This window comes from Mycteria americana, chromosome 4 (genome assembly GCF_035582795.1).
Source record: "Mycteria americana isolate JAX WOST 10 ecotype Jacksonville Zoo and Gardens chromosome 4, USCA_MyAme_1.0, whole genome shotgun sequence".
Taxonomy (NCBI): domain Eukaryota; kingdom Metazoa; phylum Chordata; class Aves; order Ciconiiformes; family Ciconiidae; genus Mycteria; species Mycteria americana.
Window position 1 is genome coordinate 90,488,023 of NC_134368.1, and position 26,577 is coordinate 90,514,599.

Below are 26,577 nucleotides of genomic sequence, written 5' to 3' on the forward strand. Positions count from 1 at the left end.
ACTTCAGTCAGCAATAGGGCATGTGTGTTTATCTGAAACTCTCTGCTTGGCTACGCTGAGATATGAGTGGGGAAACCAAATTTGGTCAAAAGCACAGAATGCAGCTATCGCTTATCAAGAGTTAAATCTGAAGGAGCTGTTTTTAAAGCTTACAGTAAGATGTCTGAATTATCTGGGTACAGAAGAAGACAAGTAAATGCTTTCTATAAGCACAGGGAGAGATATTTATCCCAAATTGGCAGAAGTGCAGAAAGCCCTGAAAATAAAACATTTTTATCAAACTCATCGAAAATACATAACAATTGTCAAATGTAGTTCAAGTGCTTTAGTTTGAAATAGAAGTCTATATGAAAGGGAAACGGCATACTTTGTGTTTACAGTCAGCATGATGAAATTTGGCACTTTTTTATTACTTAATTTTTATTTTGGAAAGCGTCAACTACTTAAAAGTTTACAGTAACTTAATGTTAGTAGTCCTTCCTCATCTGCTGTGTTATAGTAATACCCTAATGGTACTTTGACACTTGTTATGCAATGGACTACATAGTCGAGTGATGTAAATTTTGTTGCTCTAAGCTCTTCAATTAAGCTGGATCAGTTTGCACAAGGTAGGTGTGAAGTCCAGCCAATGTATTTGGTAAAACAAATGGAAGAATTGCTGCAGAATGTTTTTGAAGAGCACTGTACTCAATATTGCAAAGTGAGTAGGATGGCCTTCTGTGGTTTTTATTTTTATTTTTAAATGAGTCACAAGGACAGCATAATTATCAGAGAGTCTGCATTGGCATGCACTCTCAGAAATGATTGTACAAAAAAGACTTTTCCAAATGGCAGCTAAAGAGCTCCTAGCTCGTGTTTGGAGACAAGAAACATAGTACTAATGTATGTTAGGCCAGCAAAGAAAGATACTTCACTTGCCTGTTTGAATGAAACGCGACATGAACTGTACTGGCTGGTGATGCACGAGCTATACACAGTCAAAGTTAATATTTGCTGTGCTTGTGTTCCCTAGGTCATCACACTATTTACATTGGGGTCCACGTGCCGAAGAGCTATAGGAGAAGGAGGCGTCATAGAAGAAGACCTGGGCACAAAGAAAAGAAAGAAAAGGAGAAAATCTCCGAGAACTACTCTGACAAATCAGACGTAGAAAATGCTGATGAGACAAGCAGCAGCATCCTTAAACCGCTCAGTAAGTACTGGTTTCAGTTGTCGCTCACTACAATGGTCTGTTGTCTAGTGATCTGCTCCTGATCTGATCACGGAGGAGGAAACTGGATCCACGAAAACAGTCGTCTCATGTTGCAGGGTCGGAGTAGTCGTAATCAGTTGCTGTGGCTTGGAAAAGGCACAGGCTGGAGCAGACATTTCATCCCTCTGTATCACCTGAGTTTACTCCTGAGCTAATGCCAGGCAGGAACAGGCCAAATTTGAAAAAGCAATTTGACACTGTGTGTAAAGAGATAGCAAGGAGACGCAGAGACTGAGTAGATGCCTAGATAGATCTATTGCAGCTTCTGCCCTGGCTCTCAGGATGTGCACCCTCTCTAGAATTTAAGCACCCCATGGTTTCAGCTAGAAACAGCCTCATAGGAGTAGGTTGATGAGAAGCACCAAGACCTACAGACTGTGAGAAACATACTCACTTGGGATTTGGCTTTGTTGTATCCATAACTCGTGCTGCTAATAAGTCTTTTCCCTTCAGTAATTAACCAGTTTTAAGTTTTGCAAACAAAAAGAAGAATAAAATGTAGCATTACAGCATGTTTGAGTATCTGTAGGGGTTGAATATCTGAATTGTAATAGGCAGATGAGGCCCGTTTTGGGTGCCCTGTACCTCCATTCGTACTGAAATTGTTAACCCGAGGAGAGAGATCTTTATCTAGCGTCATCACTGTGCAGCTCTTCGGTAACATCGTAGGAGACTGTCATAAAGTCCCGTTCCTCTTGCTGTCTTCTCTGTTGGCCACAAGCTTGTTCTGAAATCTGGGGGATGGCTGCTTAAATAGAAGTGGGAGAGAGATGGTGGCAGCCTGCTAAAGTGGGAACATGCTAACAAGGTTTGAATATAGGAGAACAGCCCAGGATATGGTATAGCTCAGATTATTGAGGCTAATTCCCGATGGTTGGAGTTTCCTTAAAGAACTTGTTTTGTAAGTGGGAAACTGCTTCCTGTGCGAGAGAGAAAAAAGAGAGAGAGAGGAGCAAGCAGGGGTCATATGACCTGATCTTTGATTGAAGGAATATGTGAGTTTTTCATTTTGAAATTATGTTGCTGGATGGTTGCTGCATATAAAGAGAGTAACATGGGGTCAGATCAGTCATGTCTTTAGCCAGGGGCCTGTTACTCTCGGTGGTGCAGATACTTCAGAGAGCAGCAACTGGAAAGGAAGGCAAGTCACAAAGTCCATTTGCTCTTTGTGGCTGTAGTTCCCTAGTTGTCCCAAGGAGGTTTTCTTGTCAACGCTCAGAAACCAGGAGTTGGTTTTAAGCTGAAAGACGTAATTACCTGTCTTCAAGAACTCTAGATCTTTTAAGTTTAATTTTTATGTTTACATCTCTGTTCTTCTTTGGCGTGCAGGTGGCCAGATCCGTAGAAATTCCTTTTTGGCTTCTGGATGTATCGATATCCTAGGGGAATCGTTTCCACAGGCTAATTGTGCCCATGATTGAAAACCCATTTCTTCCATCAGGTTTTGATTTTCTGCCTTTCGGTTTGTTCATCATTGTTTCTGTTTTGCGTCAGTTGAGAAAGGGTTGATGGTATTTTTTCCTCTATCGTTTCTACAGGTTAGTATGTCCTTGTCTACTCTTTATCTGCATGTAAAAATGTGCAGTCTTTTTCATCTCTCTCTATCTGAGAATTTCCCCATAGTCTTTTCCACCCTGACCTCTGTGCACTACGTTTTTCTGCAGTGGGATCACTTAAATACCACGCAGTATTCCAGGTGCCTCCTGCAGTAGCATTAATACGACACCATTTGTAACTTCTCCTGTATTGTTCACCGTCTCGTGTATCCAGATATTTTACCAGGTTCTTGCAGGGACTTGCTGTTTTGCGCTGGTGGCCAGATCTTTTTACGAGCTGGCACAGTTAATTTAGAACACTGTAAAGGATAGGAGTAGTTCAGATTACTGTCTTGAATTTCCAAACATTGAATTACATGTTACCTCATATCCCCAGGTTTTTTTCTCTTCTGAAACTCTTGTCTTCGTAGCTGACCTGAATTATTTGTTTCCTACACTTTTTTTGCTTGCTAACAAGCCTTTCTTCTCTAGTTCTGCGTAGGTAGTAACACCAGGCTTCCCTCAGAAATTTCTGCTGTTCCACTTTTGACATTCTCCATCATTTATAAATGGCTCTTTATTTCCATTTTGTTTTCTGTCTCTTAGGTTGCATATTCAGACTGTTCCAGCTTAAGATGTCTCTTACTGGAACTTTGATGAAGGCTTTTTGAGGGTCTGAATGGCTTACCTGTGCCTGCTGTGTTCGCTCGCAGTCACGGCAAGCGTGTCCAAGAGAAGACCGGTTCTCTTCAGACAAAGCTTACCAGCTTACTCTGATACTCATTACTGGCAATCATGGCAAGAAATCTCAGTTATAACCCTGTTCTTTTTAATCTTCGTCTGTTAATAGTAAATGAATGAGGGGTATGTGGCTCAAATTCAGTTTCAAAAGAATAAGAATATTAGAAACAGAGAACCAGGGAATTTTGAACGGCAATTTTAATGGAGTTGGGAGAAAGCCGGGATGAAATATATTACATATATTTGAGACAGCTGTCAGTAGAGAGTATGTGACATCAGAAGCTGAAATATCTGTTAGGGCTGTGTGGTTTACTAGAGTGGGACAGAATGAAGGTGTTTGCTATGGAGTAGGGGTGCCAGTTGGCCAGTGGCTGCATTGTGGCCAGGAAGGAGAGAGGTTTGGATTTTGCTCTTCTTTGAAGGGGGAGAAAAATAACAGAAACTGAGCAAGAAGTGAAATGCAGAGCGTGGAGACAACCAGAGAGTGAGCGTTAGTCTAAAGTGCTTGAGGTCATTTTACAGGAACGGATGATGATAAAGGGACTGCATCTCTCAGAGCTAGGCCAGCTCTGCAGGGGCTTGCTGGATCTGCATGTGGGGTACACAGTTTTTCCATGTCGCCAGAAGAGGAGGAAAAAAAGAAGTGCTGGACACCAAGGAAAGAGGAAATCCTGAGCCCGCTGTGCCGTCTTGCCCAGCTCAGCGCCTTTCTTGTGAAGGGAGCCAAGAATAGAAGAGCGAGGGTGTTGCAGTTCCCAGGATTAAGGGCTGCTGGGACAGCTGTGTTAATGACCTTTGCATAACAGCGCTTTGTGTGATGGCTGGCTGTAACTAGGGACTCTGCTCACCGTTAAAAAAACGGGATCGGATTCACGCATGCTTCAGGTACACGTCAGAGACTGAGGCTCGATGAATACTGGGTTGTGAATAGAATGTGTAGGACACTGCCTTCAGGAAAGCTGCAGAGGAGGTGATAGGTGTATGCAAGTTTAATGAGATAATAAAACAAAAGTGCTGTTTACATAGTTATTGGTGAGATGAAGGGACTGAAAAACTGAAAACCCAAACATCTTGAGGAAGGGTACAGTGCATCTCAGTTTATAAAATCCAGAAATTATATAGCTCCTTCTTTTTGTTGATTTTTGCAATTATCAACTTGGCCAAGTATTAGACACTGTCAGTTCAGCTTGTATATAATTGGTGGTTTATTTCATCTTCAAATACAAGGACAAGCATATAAAGTTTGATTTGCAAAGTCTTTAATAACGTAGTTGTTAAAATAGTTCCTAGAAGTTTAGGAAATTACTTGATTGTCTCCATATACTGAGAGCTTTGTTTTTACGGAGTAGAAAGAAAGCTTAAGCCAGCTTTGATTTGACACATCACTTCTATTTCTTGGTCTGTCCCTAAGGACCGTGAAGCCTAAACCTAGGTATCTTACCTGAAGATGATTTCTCAGCTTCTTTGGTGAAAACTGTGCAATCAGATTTTGACCAAATCTGGATTTGACTCACCAGGTCAAGCTGCTTGTCCCACAACAAATGAACCTGATGAAACATGTCTGTGGATACAGGCAAGAGAGTAAACAGGTCCAGAAATGCAAACCTTCCCCATAAACGTTTTGTTCCAGTTCAAAACCGGTCTAGCTGCGCTTCTGTATTTGGGAATTGGTGCAGTCTGAAAGGGTCAATCCTTTTTTTTTTTTAACCTGTGTCCAGTTCAGTCAAACAAGCCAAACTCTGGTAGTTTATAAACAACCTTCAACTCTCCGATCTGGAGAGAGTTAGGGAAATTGAACGTGTACAGATACGTTTTATCCTAAGTAAATTATTGCTTGGGAAAGATGCCTCCTCCAAAAATCCAGACAGGGATATTCTCTGATACACTGAGGAGGAGGCTTGAAGGCGATGTTCCCTCTGCAGAGCCCTTTCAGTATATTCCAGGCCTGCAGGGCTGTCTCTGCGCTCGGAGAGAAAATTGGAGTTCACGCCCTTGTTCTCAGGCAGGACTGCTGACACTGGTGTTAGCTGAAATGTGGCTTCCTTTAACCGCAGACTATTACAAATCCGTGTTCCAGATGAAGTGTACCAGCACCTTATTTCTAAAAGCACCTCCTTTAACCAGCCTGGCCCTGATCTCCACCTATAACCAGTAAGAAGGAAACACTTTTTAGCAGTGGTTATTCCGCACTGTCCAGGAAGCTGGCATACAAGTATTTTTGAGGTGTAAAAAAAAAAAAATCATGGCATTACTAGTAAGTGGGCTTTAAATACCCTCTTCTTCTCTGCCTAAAACACATGTAAGAATTGAAAAACAGATGTCATTTTATGCTGTCAGAACACTGCAGAAGGGGAACGATAGCATATTGAGAGTCGATGAGTAAAATGGGGTTTTCAGAGGGAAGGTTTAGTGATTTTCTTTGTAGTGCTAATGGTTGGAGTATTGACCCGCTAGTATTTTGGGCATATTCAATCGGTCCGTGATTAACTCCGATTAATGCACTTAGTGGGGTGAAGAAAAGACTCAGCTGGCCAGAGAAGAGAGCGGATGGTGGAAAGCCACAGGAGTCTTGTCAGCTGGCACGGGTAGAGGTGTCAAGCCTGGTTCTGCCTCCTCAGGTCGGCCGACTGCTTATCTCAATATGAAGCGGATGGTATAGTTTGCTGGTAATTGCAAGGGACGAGGCAAGGGAGGAACAAGGAAGGCAGATATGTTTCTTCTTGGGGACAGGCTGCGATCTGAATCCATTTCCCTCTTCCTCATTCTTTACTGCAGACGTGTGAAGATTTTCCCATGAGGAAATGCATCTCTGCTTGATCTGGGAAGGGGTTTCTTCTCATTGTCTGGTTGCCCTCCAAGTTAATTTGGCTCGCCTCCCTGGCTCAAACCCAATGAAATCATGTCTCTCGGTAAGCACTGTCGTAGCAGGCAGCATGTAGACACCGTGTTGATGTACACAGCAGTATGAGGTGCTCCGCAGAGATGCCTGTGCTGGTGCAGAGCTTGCTTGGGTTGTCCTTGGGCTGGCCCAGCTCTGTCCCCCTTAGACACACAGCACGTGCAGAAGGTACGTGCTAGAGAAGATACGAATCTCTCGATTTTGAAACTCTTGATAGTGCTTTTAGAACAGAAGTGCTTGGAATATGGGGTACAGACTTGGGCTCATGTGAGCAATTACCATGGTGGAAGGAAGAGAGGTAGAAAACTGTATGATCCTTAGAGAGAATGGAAATTCTCATCTTGTTCAGTTGGTCTGTGCATGGCCTATGGTTTCTGGAAGGTAAGAAACTGTCTGTGTGTATTTGTGACTCTGAATTCAGTGGCTGGGGTAAAAGTCCTTTTATAGGCAAAGGGGATTCCAAGCAAGTGGAGAGCAAGAAGCCCAAAATCTAAAATACCTGTCCCTTTCCAAAATATCTTGGCGAGTTTGATGTGTAGTCGAGGACTAGTATTATAAGCTATAAAGTAATGACTTGCAATACTACACCTCAGTTCAAGCCCTAAGGCATTTTACACAACATAATCACAAAAATTATGCTAGTAACACAGGTAACAAAAGATTGAAAATTCTCTGGGTTTTGGAGTGATTGTAAAGCTAGCTGGCAATAAAATCCTCAAGCCTTGTTTTCAGGAAGTTAACTAGAGGCATTGCTTGCTTTCCCCCCCCCCCCCCCCCCCCTCAGTTGAAAAAGTAGGGGTGAGAAGGTGTGGGCATGGCACTTCTGTGCTCCGCAGTCATGCAAAGCGACGCTCACTCCTCTGCTCTGCTCGGTAACATTTTGCAGAGCTGTTAATGCAGCCTGCAGGTTTGAGGAGGACGCGAGCGTTCATTCACAATTTGTGGAAAGAAGACGATGAGGCAAGTGGATTGCAGCATCTTATGTTCTTGAGGTCTTTCTCCTCTGAACCACAGTCTAGTTGGCTGCCTGACTTTAGCCTCTTTCCAGTTTCATTTTTAACAATGTTATGTGGAAATAGGATAAAGAAGGAATTTGCTTTAATGGGACAGTAAGCTGCCTGCTGACATTACTCTTCAGTTGTAAACAAACATGGGACGTCTTCATCCTCATCTGAAGTATAGTACTTCACGTGCATATGAACACATATTTGTACATGTAAATGCCCTGCCTTTAAAGACCGAGAGGGAGTCTTCGGGAGTTCCCCTTGCTGAAGGGCTGTAAGATGAGATTTTTCCTTCAATGATATGTTATTGCTATGGGCCAAGCATAAAGGGTTTATCCCACAAGTTGTGGGGTGTAGAGCCTTCCCGCAATACTGTAGGGTTTACTGACTGTTTTTGTTAAAACCACTTGGGGGTCTGAAAAAGTGGTGTTGCCAAAGCGAAAGATTTGTCTAAACTCAGCATAATGCTTCAGAAAATGGAGCAGGAGGAAAGGAAATTCAGTGTTCACAGTTTACTGGCAATGGGCATTCAGGGCGCTCTGCCCCATGCAGTGCTGGGCTTCAGAAACGAGTGTGATACTTCGCTTTGGCAGTGGATTCAGCAAGGTACTGGGACCCAAAAGCAACAAGCAATAATGAGGGGCCCATGAAACTAATAAACTGCATGTTGTAATAGAATTTTCATAGTGCTTGCATCTGCAAAGAGAGTAAAACTGAATTTTGGCAGGAGTCAAAATGTTGACAGGTGGATAAATATAACTGCAGAATCTAAATTTTGGAACACCTTAAAGGAGGGCTAAGTGGTTGTCAGCTGAGGCCATCTTTCATTTTACGCTGTTAGTTGCACCTCTTCTGCATATGGTCACACGTGGGCTAAGCTTACTGAAGGTTTTCTTTACCAGTTGAAGGGCGTAACTATGATCCTGTTTACAGGACACAAAACCAGAAACAGGGAAAAGAGGTTGAAAGTCTGGATCTGTCTGTTGGAGTGGTTTCTAGAGGACCCGCATAGCAAGAGAGAGGGAAGGGATGTTATGTCATCCCATCAAAGGTTTGTAAAGGTTTGCAGTTTGCTCAGAGAAATTCCTCTTCCACCCACCAGCGGTAGTTCTTGAAGGTTTTAGTAAAAAAAAACCTCTCTTGAGCCCTCAGATGTGGGTTAGGAGGAGCATTTTGCTGAAAGAGAAAACGTTTGCAGCAGAGTCATTTCATTAAGGTACTGTTTGAGGCTTGTGCTGTCATTCTGGATGGAGTGCATCTCTCCCAGTGAAGGTGAGGTTTGGTCTGGATGGATGAAATTTGCTATGTAGGCAACTGCTCTGGCCCTCTGCAATGATCGCCAAGCGTCATCCCTCACTAGGGGTTAATATGCACCTTTTAACAATTCTAATTTAAAATGCAGCCTTCTCTCCAAAGTAGGTTCTGCGTAATCTGGGGCTAGGAGAGCTGGAACTCTAGAGAATCCTGCTTGCTTGAAGCTTGCTGTTGATTTTGGGTATGTGTGCTAAGACTGCGCTGCTGAATACCTGCATTAAAGTAGTGCTCGGGAGGATGTTTGATGTGGAGAGAGAACTGTAATATCTCTAATAGATTGTCTGAACCTGACAGATCTGGCAACGTCAGTTGGTACTCCCCCCCCCCCCCCCCAACTGGGAAATCGATGCTCAGTTTATCGAGATGCCTAGTGATGTAAAAGATGTTGTGGTGAGCAATCTTGTAGGATGAATTCACCATGCTGATTTGTTTAAGTGGAGGCTTTTTCATTTTTAATCCAAGTACAACAGTTTGTCTTTGCATCTGGTTGATGTGGGACACCCTGAAGTTGATGGCATTAGTATCCTTAGTTTCCTTTACATGATGGTTTGCTTCTTACATAATGAATACATTTTTTGGTCCTTTCAGGTTCTTCAGGTCTTCTAGCAGGTCTAAGTGCCTAGATAAGAGAGTGGTGCTGTGCGTGTGTGTACGAATAGTTTTCTAACATCTCTCTGTCGAGTGCAATACCTCGGAACGGTGCTAGCCAGGTATCCCCAGAGGCCAAGCTACTCTGCTTTTTTGCTGTGTTCTCTCACTCAGCAACACGATCTTTACCAGAAAAGAAAGCCCACTGATGCAGCTGAAATGCCCGTTGATTCCTTTGTGCTCTTGATTCTCCAAGTGCTTCATCACGTCCATAATTCCTGCTGAAATGTGTAAGACCTGAACGTGCATGCAGGTGTTTCTGGATCACTAACTGTCCCACCAGTGGCTATGTTACAGTCTGTTCACCTCATGCTTCACATTTCTTGAGAACCATTATATGTTGATGTATGTCTGCCCCTTTGCTCAGTATCGGTGCTTGTGAACAGTTTGCTTACGCAATGCCTGAAATAACGTTTTGCATCTACCATCTTAAACGAGGCACTGAAATAGGCAAGTCTGTCTCTCGTAAACGCTATAGGTAAAACATCCAGAGCAGTGTGCTGAAGGCTGTGCTGTGAAATGCACGTGGGGACAGAGTCTCCTGTGGGGACAGAGCGAGCCTTCACGTCCAGGCAGTGCCTGGCGTGAGCTGAGGAATGGCCAGAAGGCTCTGTCCCTGGCACTGCCTCCAAAAGAGAGACAAGGCTCTATTTGAAACCACTCGTGGAAAAAGCAATTTGAGCCCACCGGTATGGAAACCATCTCTTTTTAGTTTTAGATGCAATCCGTTTGACATCCGCAATGCATTCGGCAGGGGTTTTCCAGGCTTTCTGTGGCAGGCCTCTCCTTCCAAAGAGCAAGCTTTGCAGCTCTCCAGCACAAAATTGCCTCTTCTCAGGAGCACTTCTACGCAAAATGGGAAACAAGTTGCATGCAGGGTTGCTGAAGAGAACACAGCATGCCTGATCTGTAGGTACCCCTGCCTGCAGCCCGAGCCAGAGCCTGCTTGTCAAAATGCCTATGCCTGGGACACTTACAGAATTGCTCCTCTTTGTCTTACAGTGAGTGGGAGGTGGCTGATTGTATGTCTCTTAAAAAATGTGTTTGTGATCTCTGTGGCTGTTCTTAAACGGTCTTCCTACCTTTTCATGTGCAGTCTGCTTTACTGTGAAGTAAATTTCTGGTATTGCTTCCCAACTCAGAGTGCCTGCCTTGCAGGAAAAGATCCTGTATTATGGAGAAGGTCCCAGCTGATTTCTAGTGAGGAGTGGAAGTTGCCAGTCCAACTGTGGAACAGTCCATCCATAATGAGATTGAATTAATTCAACAAAGATCTTTAAACATCAATTTAGGAAGGCTCAGGCTTGGTGTCTGCCCTGAAAGTTCATTAAGCTAGCAGCTATAAATAGCAAGAGGCAGCTACAGGATTGAAATGAATGTACCTACTTAGCAGAGCAGATGCAGCACAGTCAGGGTGTGCCAGGAGTCCTCTTTCTATTAGTGTTGTTGGATTTTTCAGCAATCCAATTTCTTTCCTGGCTCTTCAAGACATGGGGTGGGATTTTCCGAAAGCTTTTAGCCGCAGCTCACCACAGGAAGAGCAACGGCAGACCAGTGTTGAGAGCCTTTGAAAAATACCAGGCAGGATGGCCAAATAGCTTAATTTTTTTGTATTAATGTTTTACATCGGGCAAATGGTCAAGGAGACTTTCCCATAAATGTAAGGGAATCTTTGGTATTTTGGTCTTCAAGAACTGCACAGCAGGCTAGTGAATTGGTCGAAGGCGGTGGAGTCGGTTGAAGCATGCCTTTTTCTGCCCCTCCGATCTCTAATGCTGCAAGTAGCGTTATTTAGGTCACACGAGCACAACTGCAGGGGTAAACACAGAAATAATTCCCGCTTTGGTTGCCAGCATGCCTTCTGCATAGCTGGGGGCCCGTCAGAGAGGCTGTTGGGGTGCAGCTGGCTGGGAAAACGGGAAAGGGCATGGGAAGGTGCTCAGGGGCAGGCAGGCTGTGGGAAGGGTGCAGGTGAGGAGGTCGGCCGTGCCTGCTGAGCGCGGAGCCAGCAGCTGGGCATGGCACCGCCTGCTGACACAGCCCTCGCGTCTGCTCTCAGCCTGCGAAGGAGAGATTGCATAATGCGGGGAGAGACCGCTAATTACCTGGGCTGGACATCTGACTACCCAGGGTAAAGCTGACTGCCTCCTGGCCCTCAATATTTGGTTAGGGACCTCCTTCTAGCTGGTCAGGCTCCTCTAAGGCAGGACCCCTTTCATCCCTGGCAGGTTGCCTCATTTTGTGGGGTCAGGAAGCTCTCTTGCCTTTCGCTGCAGGGGATACAAACCTGGAGTTGCATTAGGTTTCAAGATGGATATTTTTGGGTTCATGGATGGGTCCGGGGAAGAGGCTGTGACCTCAAAAAATCCAGAGGAGAGATGGGGAGAGGAGGTGTAAGGAGAGGATACTTGAAGACGCAGCTGACAGGCAGTTAGGAGGACTTCTTGTACGTGTGGGGGTGACAGAGAAGAGAGACATGGAAGAGGGAGGTACTTCAAGCAGCAGCTAAACCCAGCTTCCTTTCACCCGTTAATTACTCCAGCTCTTGTCGGTGGGAGATGGTCTGGATGGTATTTCTCTTGTTCCTGTGTCTCCATTCTAACTGCCAAGACTCACAGCTCCCACTGAAGCACTTCGATAGGATGAAGGCCCATGGTGATACGAGGTTGGGTCTAGATGTGAACTGTCCCCCTAGGCAAAGGCCTTCTTTTTCTTCCTGGCAAGAGTACAGGGTTTTTCTCAGAGAGCTAATTAAAAAAATTGCTTTCTTTGCAACACCCTTCACTGAAGTGTTGGATTTTTGCTTTTTCAACTTGACTTGTCCATATGCGATCACGTAAGGCCTTCTTATGAACACTTAGGTTTGTCTAAAACACTTTGCACTTCCCTTATGAACATCCACCTTACGTAGGTAAACGCATGGCTGAAATGGGGCTTACAGCACAGAACGGTGCTGACCTGCCTGGCGCTCTTGGTTTGCCTTTGCTGTGCAGCTGAAGGCTGGCGGTCCTGAGAGCTGATCCGTGCGAGTGGGCCGGCGGGTGCCCGGCAGCGGGCGAGTTGCTCTCGGGAGGCTGAGAGGAGCAGGCAGCTGCTTTTTGTTCCCTGTTTCCAGGTAAGCAAACCGTGTAGCTTTTTATCGCTGCCAAGTATGCTCCCTGCTCTTGCCTGCACCCCCCCCCCCAAGTTACATTTTTCCCTTTCCCTCTTTCGGTATGTTTTCTAAAATAATTGTTGAAGTGTGTTTTTAATATCTGACATTTTGACATAGACCAAAGCTCTTGTATCTTTGCCAAGCTTTCATTCCTTGCTTGTGACAGCTGGGAAAGGAGCTAAGTGGGTTTTTTTTTCCCTTGCAAAGTCCAGATTTTGGGTAGGTGTGATAAAAGGTAGGGCTACACTTTTCCTCCCTCAGTAGGTGTGTACTGAGACTCCCACGCACAATAACAGAAAGTGATCTTTCCTGGCAGTGCTGGTTGTTAAGGCAAATACTGAGTGCCTCCGGTGCAGAGGATTAGTTCTTTTCCTGTCCAGAAAGGTATGGTAGTTGTGATTTTTCCCTTTAGGGTCATTTCTGAAATTGTTTTTGAGAGTAAGGGTTGAGGAGAAGAAGCAGTTGTCCCTGAATAAGTTATGTGCATGTTAGGTCTGATTAAATTTAGGCATCCGTCGAGTACCCGTAGGAAGTACCCGTAGGAAGTACGCGTGTGCATACCTGTTTGGACACGACACGTGGCGTCTGAGCTTTGCCCCGCCACCAGCTGCCCTGTGTGCCTTTGGCAAGTCCCGAAAGCCTGGTGTTGAAAGTCTTCAAAGGGACAGTTATTTCAGGGATCTCGTGTGAGCAAAAATAAATCTCATCCTAATGTAACAGCATTTCCCACGTTATTCTCTCTGGTTGGCACTCTTCATGGACACAGTTTTGCATCTCGCTCTGGCAAGTCCTTTGCTTTGAGCAAGTCCCCTGCCTAAGGGAAGCTCCAAACTCTGCTCCCTGAATTTTAAGTTCTCTCTTCTTCTGCTGTGACATCTGAAGCTCTCCCCACCAGGCTTCCGCTTGATACCAGGGTCCAAGGACAAGGGGCTGAAAACCAAGGGGATAAAAGCTCCATCTATTGGGCTTCCTCTTGTCCTGAACACTGCAAGCAGTCGAGGCGCTGAGGGCACTGCACAGGCTGCTGCGAGCACAAGTGGCTGCGCACCGAGTTCTTTCCCTGGCAGAACATCTCGGCTTGCTTCCAACATCTTTCTCCTTTTCCCCAATATCAGTAACTTTATTTCTTTCCAGCAACATTTCTTTAAGTTTTTTTTCCATGCATTCCTCAGCCTCTCAAGTGCCACAAAAGTGTCCTTAAGAAATGAATGACTGTTTAGCCACACAAGCCAAACCAGCCCTATCTTTGTGATCGTGCGTGGTTCCTCAAAAGAAATTAGCGGTGTAGACTGAAATTCCATACTCAAGGTTTACTTATTTCTTGCTTGTGCATTGTGTTTCAGATAGCGGTAATGGCATCCGGTGTTTGTGTTAGTCGCCTTTGACTGCATCAAGGCTGGTAGGTACTTCAGTAGAGTTTGCTGGCTTAAGAAGGTTTATTGAAGTGACGTAGGGGTGTGTCGTGTAGGATTTAAAACTCATCTTGTATTTCTAGGATTTCTGTGTTCCTTTGGTTGTGATGCAGTCAGACTGGTGCTGAGAAGCGATTCCAGTTTGAAAAAGAGTTTAAAAAATCGGCATTGTAATGTGCCCATGTGAAGCCATCGCAAATGCCTGGGCCTGGAATAACCTGAATATAAAGGGGAGAGAATTTTCCACCCGTGCAGAGGCCAAGATAAAATTGTTCAGATCTGAATTCTGCTTTCAGAGACTTCTGGATGTGTCTGAAAGGAGCAGCCACTGCAGTGGAAGAGGGGGGAATGAATGTGATCATTTTCTTCTCAAGAGAAACGATAATGTGCTTTTAATGAGGATTATTTCTAGGGGCGGTGCATTTAAAGGCACAGGGCCATCTCTTCAGGTATTTTTTAAAACCGGCCTCCACTGTTTTAATCATTAAAAAACCAAAACACAAAAATTGCCATGGTAATAACACCAATATAGATGGTAGAGCTGTTGAGCAGTTCCACTTACGTTATTGTCAACTTTAAATGATTAAAATCTATGACCCTGAAATAATAAAATTAATTTGAAGTACAAATACGAAAGTAGTGTTGTTTCAGCTGGCCTTCTGGTTTTGACACCCTAACCCTGTCGCGCTCCTGCCGTAGGTCTATGTTTTCTCTACAGTTTGAAGAACTGATAGAAATATTTTTTGGTTAAGTGAAAGTTAAGATTCTTCTGTAGCTTTACCTTCCCCTTGAGAGGGGAGTTAAAATGATACACCCATTCTGGTCAATATGGAATTAATTGTTGCAAAGTTTGAGATAAAATAATAAGAATTGAGCATTGTGCATTTCATAAATGTGGTCTGGGCAGAACAGAGAAAATAACCTGCGAAATGAAGTGATGAATCAGTCTCAAAATACCTTCGCTTTATGGTCAGTATGAGTGATACAAAGCGTTTTCATTTACTGGTCACTTCTGCCTTGATTGACTGCATGTTTGCTTGCAGCTTTACAAGTAAGCCATTCTTGATTAAGAATGGTCTTTGCTGCTTTTTTCTTTACCAGGCAGTTTTTATTAGAAATCTCCCTTGGCCAAAGGTGACACAATTAGTCATGGTAGATGTAGAGGAAAATAGCTCAATATAAACTTTACATAGGGTTTAAAGCCACAGGGTGCATAGCTGTCTACTTTGGGGATTTAAAGTGGTTCTTCAACTTCATCTTGAAACTTCTTCAGTTTTTAAGTATCAGAAAAAGTGCCTCTGGGAAGTTTTTATGGGGTATATATTGCCACTTTGACATGTACACTGTTCATGTTTGAGATGGACAAAGCCAAAAAGAGGCCAATTCCTTTCACAGTGCAGGGGAAGACCTCCTTTAACTGGAAGCTCGCTGTGCTAATCTTCTGTCTTGAACTGATAGCATGTGCCGCTATAATTACCTAAGCCACCTTAATTCTCTGCCTAATTCTGTTCTCTGTATTCACGTGAAACTGCTAAGGGACAGAAAAGTCTAAGGAATTTACCATGTGGGGAAAAAAAAGATCTCATTTAGAAGCATTTTGATTTTAAGCCAAAGATATTTCTGTAGCCGAGAAGGGCTGAATTGTGTAGGTGATGGTTGGTACTGTTAAGCTGCCCTTTTTGGATTAAACTCTACGCAAATCCATTGGACAGTGTGGGAACAAGCCATCCCAAAGCTCTGGGCTTCTCTCTGTGTATGTGTAAACAAGCGTTTGAAGCGCTTCAAAGCATATACGCTGGACCTGTCCACTGGGCCTGGTAGCTATTTCAACATTTCCCTTGTGTTTCATACACAATGTTTCATACAGTGGGTTTTCTGACTCATGTTTTAGCAGAAAGTATGGCTTTGTTCAAATGAGGCTCAGTTTTACTGATTAACAGGCAAACTGGTCAGCAGCGGTGTCATATCGCTTCTGTATATTTATTTTGTAGGTGTATGTAGCATGGATGCTGTTTGGAGTTGAATGCTGTTGGATGGGAAGTACTGTACTAACAGAGAGAGGAAAAGTAGCTATCATGGAGATCCTTACTAACTGGGTGGAAATGTATATTAGATGTTCTGTGCTGTCACTGTTCAGTCACTATTGCCCCAGGCAGAGAAGTGACTGGCTGGAGTGCGAGTTGATCCGGCAAGTTAAAAGTGCTCCACTTAGCTTGGTTTCCAGAGAGACTTATGGAAAGAAGGGGGTTCCGATGACCGAAGGTACTGAAGTTGAGATGGAGGGGGGCACGAGGCGGGCTCAGGGTCTGTCACTACAGGGAACATTGGAAATAGAACTGTGAGCTGGAAAGATCTTGTTCCCTGTGACAACTGAAAATCATTGCTTCATTCTTAGGAAGTCTTGATGCAAAATCTTATACTGTAAATATAACAGTCATCTGGATTTTCTTCTCTAAGCCCTCCTTTGTGTTTTCTGTTGGCTCTGGTGAATCTCATTGAACTGTTCTTACTGGGACCATTTAAAATGTTGATCCTTAGTCGAGTTATTCTTGAAGCTGGTGTCCTCTTTTTTTAATTTTTCTTCCCACACTCGGAAACCTGCTTCTCCATCAGCAGAGCTATCGTAGACTTGGCTATCACTTCTTGCTTCTGCTCTAGGAAGAAGGCAGGTTAGCCACTTTTGGAGGGACTGAAACCTAGGTTGCAGCTGAGGTGAGCTGGCAGGGGAAGCGTTAGAGGGTAGAGATGGGTAAAAGAGGGGCCCTCCGAGTGGGTCCTGCGGCGTGGAGCTGAGTCTCCTCCCATCCCAGGAGGTGCAGAGACTTATGCCCGTGACCTACTAACCTCCTCCAGCTGGGACCGTGGGTTTGGGAAATGGATGCACAGATGGCTTCTCTCTGGGTGGCAGCAGATGCTGCTGATCTAATGAGTGGGATCAGTAGATGTTTTAGCAAGACTGTGGTGAGTGGTGTAGGGATGTCTGTAGGACCGCAATGCTGCTCCCTTCTCCCTGATACCAGTCATTTCTGGGCCCTTTCCCTTCTTCTCTTGGCACCCCCCCATTTATCTCCTCCTCCAGGTCAGGCTGGCACAAAGATAATGCGGATAATTTTGATTGCACAAGGAAGCTGTTAGGGAATTAGATGATTAAGAAATGTGTGGAGGGCGAACCAGAGATCTCCAGGCCAAAAACTTGTTTTACTCGGATGCCAGTAGGTTGGTATGACAAAATGGGAGTGTTAATAAAAAGAAAAAGTAAATCAATCGTATACAGAATACCCTGCTGATAGCAGAGGTCTTTCTACCTCCCTACAGAATATCGCTTCAGTGTGTGCTTTGCTGGAGCTCTAGCTTGGGTAAGCGTAAACCCTAAAATAAATAAATTTCTGTCATCGTTCACAAAAACCAAGCTTCATTATACCCTTACAAACGCTTTTGAGGAAAGACTTCTATTCAGGCTGAGTCTTCTGCAGCTGTGGGTCTTGTCCAAGGACCCGCTCCTCTCTTTCTGCCAGGGTTATTTTAGGGATGGTGAACTTGCTTTGAAGTTTCTGTTGCATCGGAGCAGATGCTGTGTTGTGAATGTGTTCATGCTTTGAAGAAACAACAACTTATTGAGAGGCAAGAACTGCCTTTCTTTTATCTCTTCTGACTCTTTTGTCTCTCTGACTTTCTGATAAACCAAAATGAACAATTTCACCTGTGACCTGAAGGACTGGAAGCCAAAGAACCACCACCAAAAGAAATGGAAATTGAACCACACTGAAATGTCAGTGTCATAAACCTGAGGAATAAACAAGATAGAGGGGAAAAGACCTCAGCCCTGGTACATTAATCATTGCAAATGATTGCCTTTCTTCTTTGTTAGTGTCAGCCATTTCCCAGAAAAATGGTATATTCATTAAAATAAATCTGTATGATATCTGAAATGAAACCTTTGAGAGCTGTGGGCTGTTCTGCTCAGCTTTGAATCCTGATCCAACATCTGTTCAAGCAGGGGAGAGTCTTTGGATTTATTTGCTGATTTCCTACCCACTGAGTGACCTTTAAAATAATGATGTTAAGTACATCAAAATTATGTGTAGGGAAGAGCTTGGTCATCTGAAAGCTGAAGAGGAAAGCAGACGTTAACTGAAATGTAAGCAATTCTTCATAGATGTGTTTGTACTTGTATCGCCAGATTTATGTCTACAAAAAGGCAGATCCCATTCGGTGCATTTTGCCTTATGGTTTGTATACTCACTGGAAGAGCAGTGTAGACCTCAGCAGTTAAATGGAAAAAAAAGTATGCATAAATCAGCAGAGCCTTTCCTTCTGTTTGTAAAGAAACATATGAATGGACTAGTCTCAACCTGAATGTGGTATTGGGCTTGTGTTCAAGCCTTGCTTCCAACTGGAGACCTTGATATTTAAATACAGTAATGGGAACTGAGTTCATCCAACTGAGGAGGGGTGTTTGATTTAGCTCTGAGCTATGGGTATGTAATACCCTGAGAATTGCACGGCTGTGCATGAAAGGAGAGGTATTTTGAGCATCCTGATCTCTGAAGACCTCCAGCGGTTACTCTCTGTTGTGTTCATGCTCCAAGAGCAGTTTCATAATGATATGACTTAGTAGGCTTGGATTTCAGGCTCTGATTAATAACTTGGCTCCTCTGTATTGAAGCTACGCGGGAGGTTTTTTTGCTAGGTGAAGTGTGTGTCCTTATTTTGTACTCGCACTTGTGCTAGGGGAACCTGGGATTGGCAGCAGAAGGCTGCGGCTGTTAAACCTGCGCTTTCGCTTCCTTGGAGCCGAACGATTTTCCTGATTTAAAAGCAGCGGCAAGTGGAAGGATGCTGGAAAGTTGAAACGAAGCAGAAAGCCTGGGTGTCAAAACCTGTTTGCACACAAAAGGGAAGAGCCGGGCTCCACCGTGAGTCAGCTGTACGTTCAGACTCAGAGAGCCACCCACCGCGACAGAAGTATGCCTCGGAGTGCCTGGCCCTGTGGGAGCTGGGCAAATATGGTCTGATGGGGGAGAGATGATACAGATAATAGATTGACTTTATGTACACGATACAGGAAATAATTACTAAAGTTTACAGTGCTATGGCGACAATTTGGTCCTTGGCTGTAGAGCACTGATAGCATTGTGGGTTTGGGGGGATATTTTTATTTTTGTTTTAAAATGGATAAGTAGCTCTTACGATGTGAATCATCAGTCGGGGAAAAAAGAAGGACACACACTAAACACCACTCACAGGAAAGAGCAATCGGGAAGAGTTCGCTGTAAGCAGTGAAACTTTGTGTGCTTGGCTTTTTGTGCAGAGAGGTCAGAAAAGGTATGTTGAAAGCTGAAGATTGAGATATTAAGACATTTACCAAGTGTCCTGCACCAAATCTGGGCAGAGATAGGTGTCACGCAGACTGGGAGAAGCTAAATTAAGGTTTTGCCGTGGCCTGCAGTCCAGATGAGTGAGTCTGTCTCCATGAGCTGTACGGGAGCGGAGGGTGATGAGCCTCTGTGAATTCCCTGTCTGAAATAGAGATGGGCTTGAAGAGCTCACGACGGGCAGCGGTAGCACACATCCTTGCAGTGACATTGCACGTTAATTCACACGAAAAGGGCTGAATGCGGTGTGCAAGGTGACCGGTAGTGTCTCAGTAAGAGGGTGGCAGCCGTGTCCTGGGGGAGCCGTTGCATTTCAGAGTCAAACGCTTCATGGTTGCTATGGTCTGCGGGTGATGCTGAGACTGGCTCATTACCGCTGTGTGGAAAGAATAAACTTGGGAGATGGCAAATGATAGATCCACAAAGTTTCGGGAGCTGTTTGGGGGAAAGTTACGTGGATGGGGTAGATCTGCTCCCGAGGAGGAGACGTGCTTATAGAAGTTGCACAAAACCATGTGGTTTCAAGTCCATGAAGGCAGTGGAAACTTTGAGGCTAGGGAAGAGTTTCATGGATGTGGGAGGATTTCGATGTGGGACTTTGGCCATTTGGTCCTTGGGCCTCTCAAAGCTTTCTGGGGCATCTTGCAAATCTGTCGAGCTCCAGACGCTGAAGAGCAGAGGAAGTCTGCTTCCTGCTCCGTGCTTGCAGGCAGAGTGCTGACTTGAATATTCAGCTGGGCACTGACTCTTCCTTGCGCTTTGGGTATTCCTAGAGAACATGTCTGACCCCGTTTTGTTGGACTAGCTCTTATTTGGGTTTCCCTTTATCTGTCTGGGACTTGTTCTGCCTACTTTGTATATCATGGTTTTCTTGTTCCAGCCTGTTTCTATGTAAATTGCCTAGGATGGGAAACTTCAGAAGGATGAGTCTATAGAAAAAAAGAAATGTAGTCAAGTGACTTCATTCCAGCATGCATTTCATCGTGGGAATAAGAGCTCACTCTGCAGAAAGAAAATGCTCACCATCAAACAGTATAAACTTATAATGGCAACAATTGATCCTTTGGCAAAGTCTAGCTAAAGCTGTCTAGGGGGATTAGTCTAGGCTTTGCATTAAAGCTGGGCTGAAACATACTCCGCATTCCTAGTGGCAGAAAAGTAGTGATATCCAGAACAGTTCTTTCATGTCTGCTTCAAGAAATGGGGATTATGTGGGGATGGACTGTTTCAGATAAATGACTGCTACAGTTTGTAGAATCACATTTGCTAATTGAAGGCAAAAGAAACAGCTATGTAACCACAGAATATGCTGATTTAAATTATTCATGTGGTTTTTTTAGAGTTAAATTTTGTCAGCTGTGTAGTTCAGATATCAAGCGCACGCTCTACACTCCGAATTTAGAGTAATCACTGAAATGGGACATTTCAGTGGGGCACTTCAGTGATTTTCCTTTGGCCGGGCCGCAGGGGTTTTGCAGCTTCTTGCAGCTCCCACAAGCAGTGCATGCCGTGCGTGGATAGCCTTGTAGTGGGGGTGTGAGAAGGAGGTGACAGGGTAACTGCTAAAGACCCAGGGGAAGAACAGCAAGCTTTGGGATCTATACAAATAAATGGTGCTGTAGTCTTCGTGCTAATCTGAATCTGGTTTTCATTCCAGCTGTGTCAGTCCGACTTGTATTCAGTGGTGAAAAGGGAAGATTTCCAATTCTTTTACCTGGTCTACTTAAAATATATATATGCATGTATATGTAAAGGAGGCAGTATTTTTTAATTAATTGTTTGCCTTCGAAATGAGATTGCTCTCTGTCTTGTGGGTTCCTTTAATGCTCTGGCAATAAATAAGAAGCTTCCAACTGCAGACAAAACCACATTTGGGGTTAAATGTGAGCATTTTTTGATTGTTGGACCTTTCATTATGGAAAGAAGGCTAACATCCCAGCACCATCTTCTCCTAGGGTTTGCTCGTGCTTTGCCTTAACGATCGGCGGGACTTCAGTGGTAGGGGGACAGGGTGCCAGTACATCTTCTGTCAGCACCTATTGGAAGAGTGCAGGCAGAAAGAGAGCTGTGATTCAGGACAGCACGGAGGAACAAATTTAACCTAAAGCATATATTTAGCCTAGCTGTTTTCAAGAAGATTTAAATCCATATTTAAAGCTAAGCATCTGTTGAAGTGCTCTGCAGATTGCTGATATATAGTTTGCCAAACTGGAGCTGCTCTGGCTACGTGGGGAAACCTAGGAGTGGGCTAGATTTCAGGGAGGGCTTTCGGCTGCTCTGCCGCGCTGGGATGATACTAGCAGCACGGCTTTGCCAGATGACTATTTCTGGTATAGATTCTTGCTGTCCTTTCGCCTTTTCTTTAGCTCACTTTCTAATGATCACAGCGTTTTAGAACCAAAGAAGAATTTCCTTTGTCTCAAGTGGCAGAAATGGAGCACAAATGGGACCGCAATTTGACTGTCATTTCCCTGCCTCCTACCCCCCACCCTGGATGACCCTGGAGTTGTGCAGGTTTCCAGAAGCGTGGCTCTGCTGAGAGCTTCCCCCCCTCGCTGGAGTTTACTGTGAACTGATCCTGGGAGGATGAGCAGGGCTATCTCTTCACTGGATAGTTGCCAGCGTGCTCTATATAGCTCGTCCTGGTCTCCCTTTGTAAGCGGAGTAATGTAAAAGGGCTTTCTTCTCCCAGCATTACTTAGGAAGAGCATTCTCATTTTCCCTATTATTTTTACTTGCCTTAATGCCAGGTAAGCTGTCACTAAATTGAACGTTAGGTGTTCTCATAGTTTCTCCCTGTTGTTGTGAAAAAGGGAAACCTGGTGGCCAGATCCCTGTGGGCTGGGATCTTTCTCGAGTCGGACGAAGTTAGGGCGATGAGCAGCTCCAAGTTCCTTTTGGAAGTGGTGATGCAGTTCCTGACCTTCTCCCTGAGTCACAAGTGAGCCAGGCTTCTTCCCACCTGTCACTGGGAGGTTGTGCGCTGACGCTATCTTACGTGGAGAACGTCCGGCAAGAGCTGGTGGTGGTGGTCACTGCCACCCTGCTAACCCTTTTGGCTAGAGCTGCCTCGGACAGCTGCGTTCGTGCTGCTCCAGCAAACATTTCCTTTGCATTTAGTTTTCATTTCCAATCTCAAAATATGCTCTTTTTTCCGTGTCAAAGTGGTAACACATGTGGATTTTTGTCCGAAACCTGTGCCTGCAGAATAGAAAGCATTTTTTGCGCTTATGGAGTGAAAGGCGCTTCTTAATTATTGGAGGGTTAAGTATTAAGAAGCTGATAAAGACAGCAACTGGGTAAGGTTTGCCGATGAGGAAGGTCATGTTACTCCGCTTTTGTGTAATGTCATTCTTCGGTCACTAGAGCAAAATAGGTTTTAGCAAACTTGTTAATTCCTTACGGAGAAGCCAAGTGCTGCGGAGGACTTGAACACTGTTAACAGCTTGCAGCTGGTACCGGCCGGGGAAAGTGTTGACTTTCAGGACATCCCATATTTCACAACAGTTGGAGCTGTAGGCTCATAGCTGAAACGTGGCAGTGTTTGGGAAGCTGCAGATGTGTGTTCTTTCCCTTTGTTTTCTGAAAGTGGATATAATACCTGTTAGCAAACTAAGGGGGTTTTCTTTGCCCTTCTGGAGAAGAGGATATAGATTGTTTGCTGTAAAAAATAGTCTGGTGGATCCATTTCTTAGATTTTCCAAAACTGCCATTCTGCACCAGAAGCAGACCTTCCATTAGGTGACTTAATTCTCTCTCCGTGGCTAATTCTGAATGCTTTCAAACACCGTAGATATCTCTCAAGTGCAATTGAATGTTATTTTGGGGCTGGGAGAATAATTAGCTTGACTTCTTTACATCTACAGCTAATCTAAGGTTTGTGACTTGACTCTTTTCAATACTGTCCTGTGACTAATCTCATAGCTTTGCCATTTGTTAATACAGTTGTGTACTTTTTTAAAAATGGAAAAATACTAGGGTATTTGCTTCGTCATTCCACAGCACTTATTGCATACTTTTAATGGCTAAAAACCTATTGATCAAAGTTCTTGTGTTTATAGCCATTTTTGCCAAGGAATTTGGCACAGAAGTGAGCAGGGCAGAGAAATGGAAGGTGTAATGCTTTGGGGCAGAACCTGTTCATTCCTGTTGTCAAAAGGGAATGTGGTTGCTTTAATCAAATTGAAGGGCTTTGACGATAGAAAGAAGTCTCAAAAGATGAAGTAATATTAATATGCACATGTAGCGAGTTACAGATTGCTTTCTGGGAGGGAAGAGGGATTGTGTGTTTATAGGTTGCAGGAATGCTGCGTAGTACTTAGTCTAACAAATATGTAAACGCTCCATTGATACATGCCTATATTGGCTCTTTATTTTTGAACCCTTGGCAATGATTATTTCACAGCAACTTTTGGATTGCGAGGCTGAGGCTGACCAGGAAAGGCGTTTGTATTTCTTTTCATCCATTTTCTTTAAGTGGAGAAGTACAATATTTACTCTTGGGTTACTTAGAAATTTGGAGACTTGGGCAGTTGATTTCCTTTGTGGCTGAGGCCTGCTGGTCTTTGGCACATTTTGGAAATAAGTATTCTGATTTGCTCTGGGCTTTCCTCTGCAAACGAGGTCTCAAGGGGAGAGCTTTGGAGCCCTGAGGGTTGGGGTTACCTCTGTTCTCAGGGAGGTCGGTGGTGAGAGTCTGAGCGACTGCAGAAACCGCGTCACCTGCTCAATGACTTCACTCAAGACTTGGGCTTATCGTTATCGCTTTCTCTTTTGGTTGAACCACTGGTACAAAAATCAGTACATTTTTGCTTTTCTCTGCCGTTAACAGATGTTGCATTTTAATGACCTAAGTTTCCTACTTGTGAAATGTTTATTAGCAAATGCGGCTTTTTAGAAGTGTTTAAAGCTCCTTCTGGTTTTCACGGCAAGGAATTTATTTTTTCAAGTCCTTTTTGGTGAGAATAACATTTATGAACTATTTCGTGCATTTAAAAATGGCGACTGTTAAAGTCTGAGATCACAGCATGTGTAGCCACAGGCCTCGCCTTTGATTATCTTCTGTAATTTTACATCTTTTTTGACTGTGGGTCTGTGTGGGTCAGGCTTATGGTATTTATTGCAAGCGGTTTCACTTGCTGCCTGTACTTGTCTGAAGCATTTGGAAGTGGTGATGACGCTGTGCTTTTTTGCAAGCGTTTTAACTCAGTGCTTGTAAGAAATGGAAAGACAGAAGATTTTTGCCTGGTCAGCTTTCATTTGGACATGGCACGTGTAGGAGCCACTGCTGTCAATGACTCGTTTCTGGCAGGGGTTGATCATTTGGACATTGCTACCACCATAGCTTCAGGTTGTAAGAGGAAAGGCCCTAGGTACAAACTTTAAGAGGGTTTGAGACCTTTGTGTGGGTGTAGGACAGCGTTAGGTGGTATTGGTGGACTGTCAGATGCCCTTGACGTAGAAGTGGTGGTATCTGTGAAAGAACATCCTCCCGAGGGATTTGTGCCAGAAGGGGTGCCGGTAGCTCCTGCCTTTCTCTCCATCGTAAATGTGGGTGCTGCAGGTGATCCCTCTGCTGAGGATGTCAGTGTGTGCCTTGGGGGAAAAAGCGGGGAACTAGTGCACCTACTGAGGGTCTCAAGAGGGACTTCTGGTCTCTCTTGGGTTAGTCTGTGGGAGGAACAAAGAGGAGACAGCAATTCTGTGGGGGTATCCAAAGCCCTGCCTGTTGGCAAGGGAGATACGGTGTTTTAGCAGAGCGAGCAACGCTTTGTTTGACAAATGCTATCTTGGAAACAAAATCCTAACACTAGTATTTCTGAACTTGGGAAGTATCCCAGAAGTAAGCCAGCATGCATACTTGTTTATGTGCTTATCTAAGAGGGTTATCTGCCTGCTTCAGGTTTTGCACTCAGAAGTGTGTTATTTCTTAAAAAAACATTTAAAACCGGGACGTCTCTATGCCATGAAAAGCAAGGAAATTGGAATGGCAAGTCCTCTTTCGTAACTTCTCTCAAGACCAGACCGCATTTACGATGACTTGCGCGGGGGGAGCGGTGCTCTGTTTCACCCGGCACACGGAGTCAGAGTGGTCCCAGGTTTTCCAAGACCTGCATGTGGATGTAGCTGTAGGCACACAGAAATTAATCAGCGTTACATATACACTTCCCAGGCAGTACGCTTGCAATTCATTTTCATGCTGCTCCGATGTATGTATGCGTTTTTGATTAATCTGTTTTCTGCTGTTAAGCAGTCATTTGCAGAGTGCAATTCTGGGCTTTATGGTTTTTTTCTTCCTTTCTTCCTTTGTTGTGGTGGTGGTGTTTTTTTTTTAATATCTCTGCAATCCCTTCTGGTGGGGGAAGGTATTCATTGCAGGAGAAAAAGGGAAAGATATTTCCTAGAGTGTACCAACTGTGTTCTTAGGCACAGGCTGGAGGCGAGATCGGTTTTCTGGCTCATACCAGAGCAGCTTCACGTGGGTCTCCTGTGTTGGGCAATTGAAGCCTTTAGCTCTAGCTAAGTTCCTTTCAAGCTGAACTTGGTGTTGCTGTAGGTATGTTGCTCTTGTGCTCAATGACCGCTTCATTCTTAAGCTGACTGGGATGGGCTGGGACAGTACCGGGGGTATCTGGTGGCCTCCCCGAGGTCCTAGGGCCATGCCTGACATGGTGAGCCAGAGGGTCCCTTGTACATCTGGCTGGTGATTCTGAACTGTCCTCTTCCGACACATGGAGAGCTTGGTAGAGCTCGTCCAAGTCCAACTGCAGTGGTGCCTTTCTCTGTCCTGACACTGGAAAGGGAACGCCCGTTAAAAGCCCCCATAGCCAAGACAGCACGTGGTGCAGAAGAGAAGATGCTCTGTTCGTGGAAGCCCACGGCTTCAGAAACATAAGGTCAGTGCTTAACTTGCTGTAAAAACATCCTCCTCCGATTAAATCCAGTGTGACATTTTTCCGAGTAATGTGGGTTTGGTGTCCTTCATTTAGGAAGAACAGGCAGATTTTACATAGCAAGAGGAAGAGTAAATGTTTTGCAAGAAATATTTTGCTTCCTATCAAGGTCATGTATTTTCTTTCAGTTATGCAAAGCATGTGCTTAAAATGGGAATCTCTAGTTGAGGACAGCTTTCAAATGCAGTAATCTTAGAAAAGAAATCCTTGAGGTTTATTGCTCAAAATTTCCTGTCCCTTTGGGGGATAAAAACAAATGTGTTTTGAAGAAAAGCTTTTTTTTTATCTAG

The 26,577-nt window shown here is 44.3% G+C and overlaps 1 protein-coding gene across 6 annotated transcripts in view; it reads left to right on the forward strand.

Moving 5' to 3' along the window:
* SLC4A4 (solute carrier family 4 member 4) overlaps positions 1 to 26,577 on the forward strand; it is a 227,753-nt gene that overhangs the window by 76,694 nt on the left and 124,482 nt on the right. For all 6 annotated transcript variants that reach the window (XM_075501329.1, XM_075501335.1, XM_075501332.1 and 3 more), the window contains exon 3: positions 1,013 to 1,192. In XM_075501329.1, coding sequence (XP_075357444.1) covers positions 1,013 to 1,192 — 180 coding nt within the window. The remainder of the gene's footprint in view (positions 1 to 1,012; positions 1,193 to 26,577) is intronic.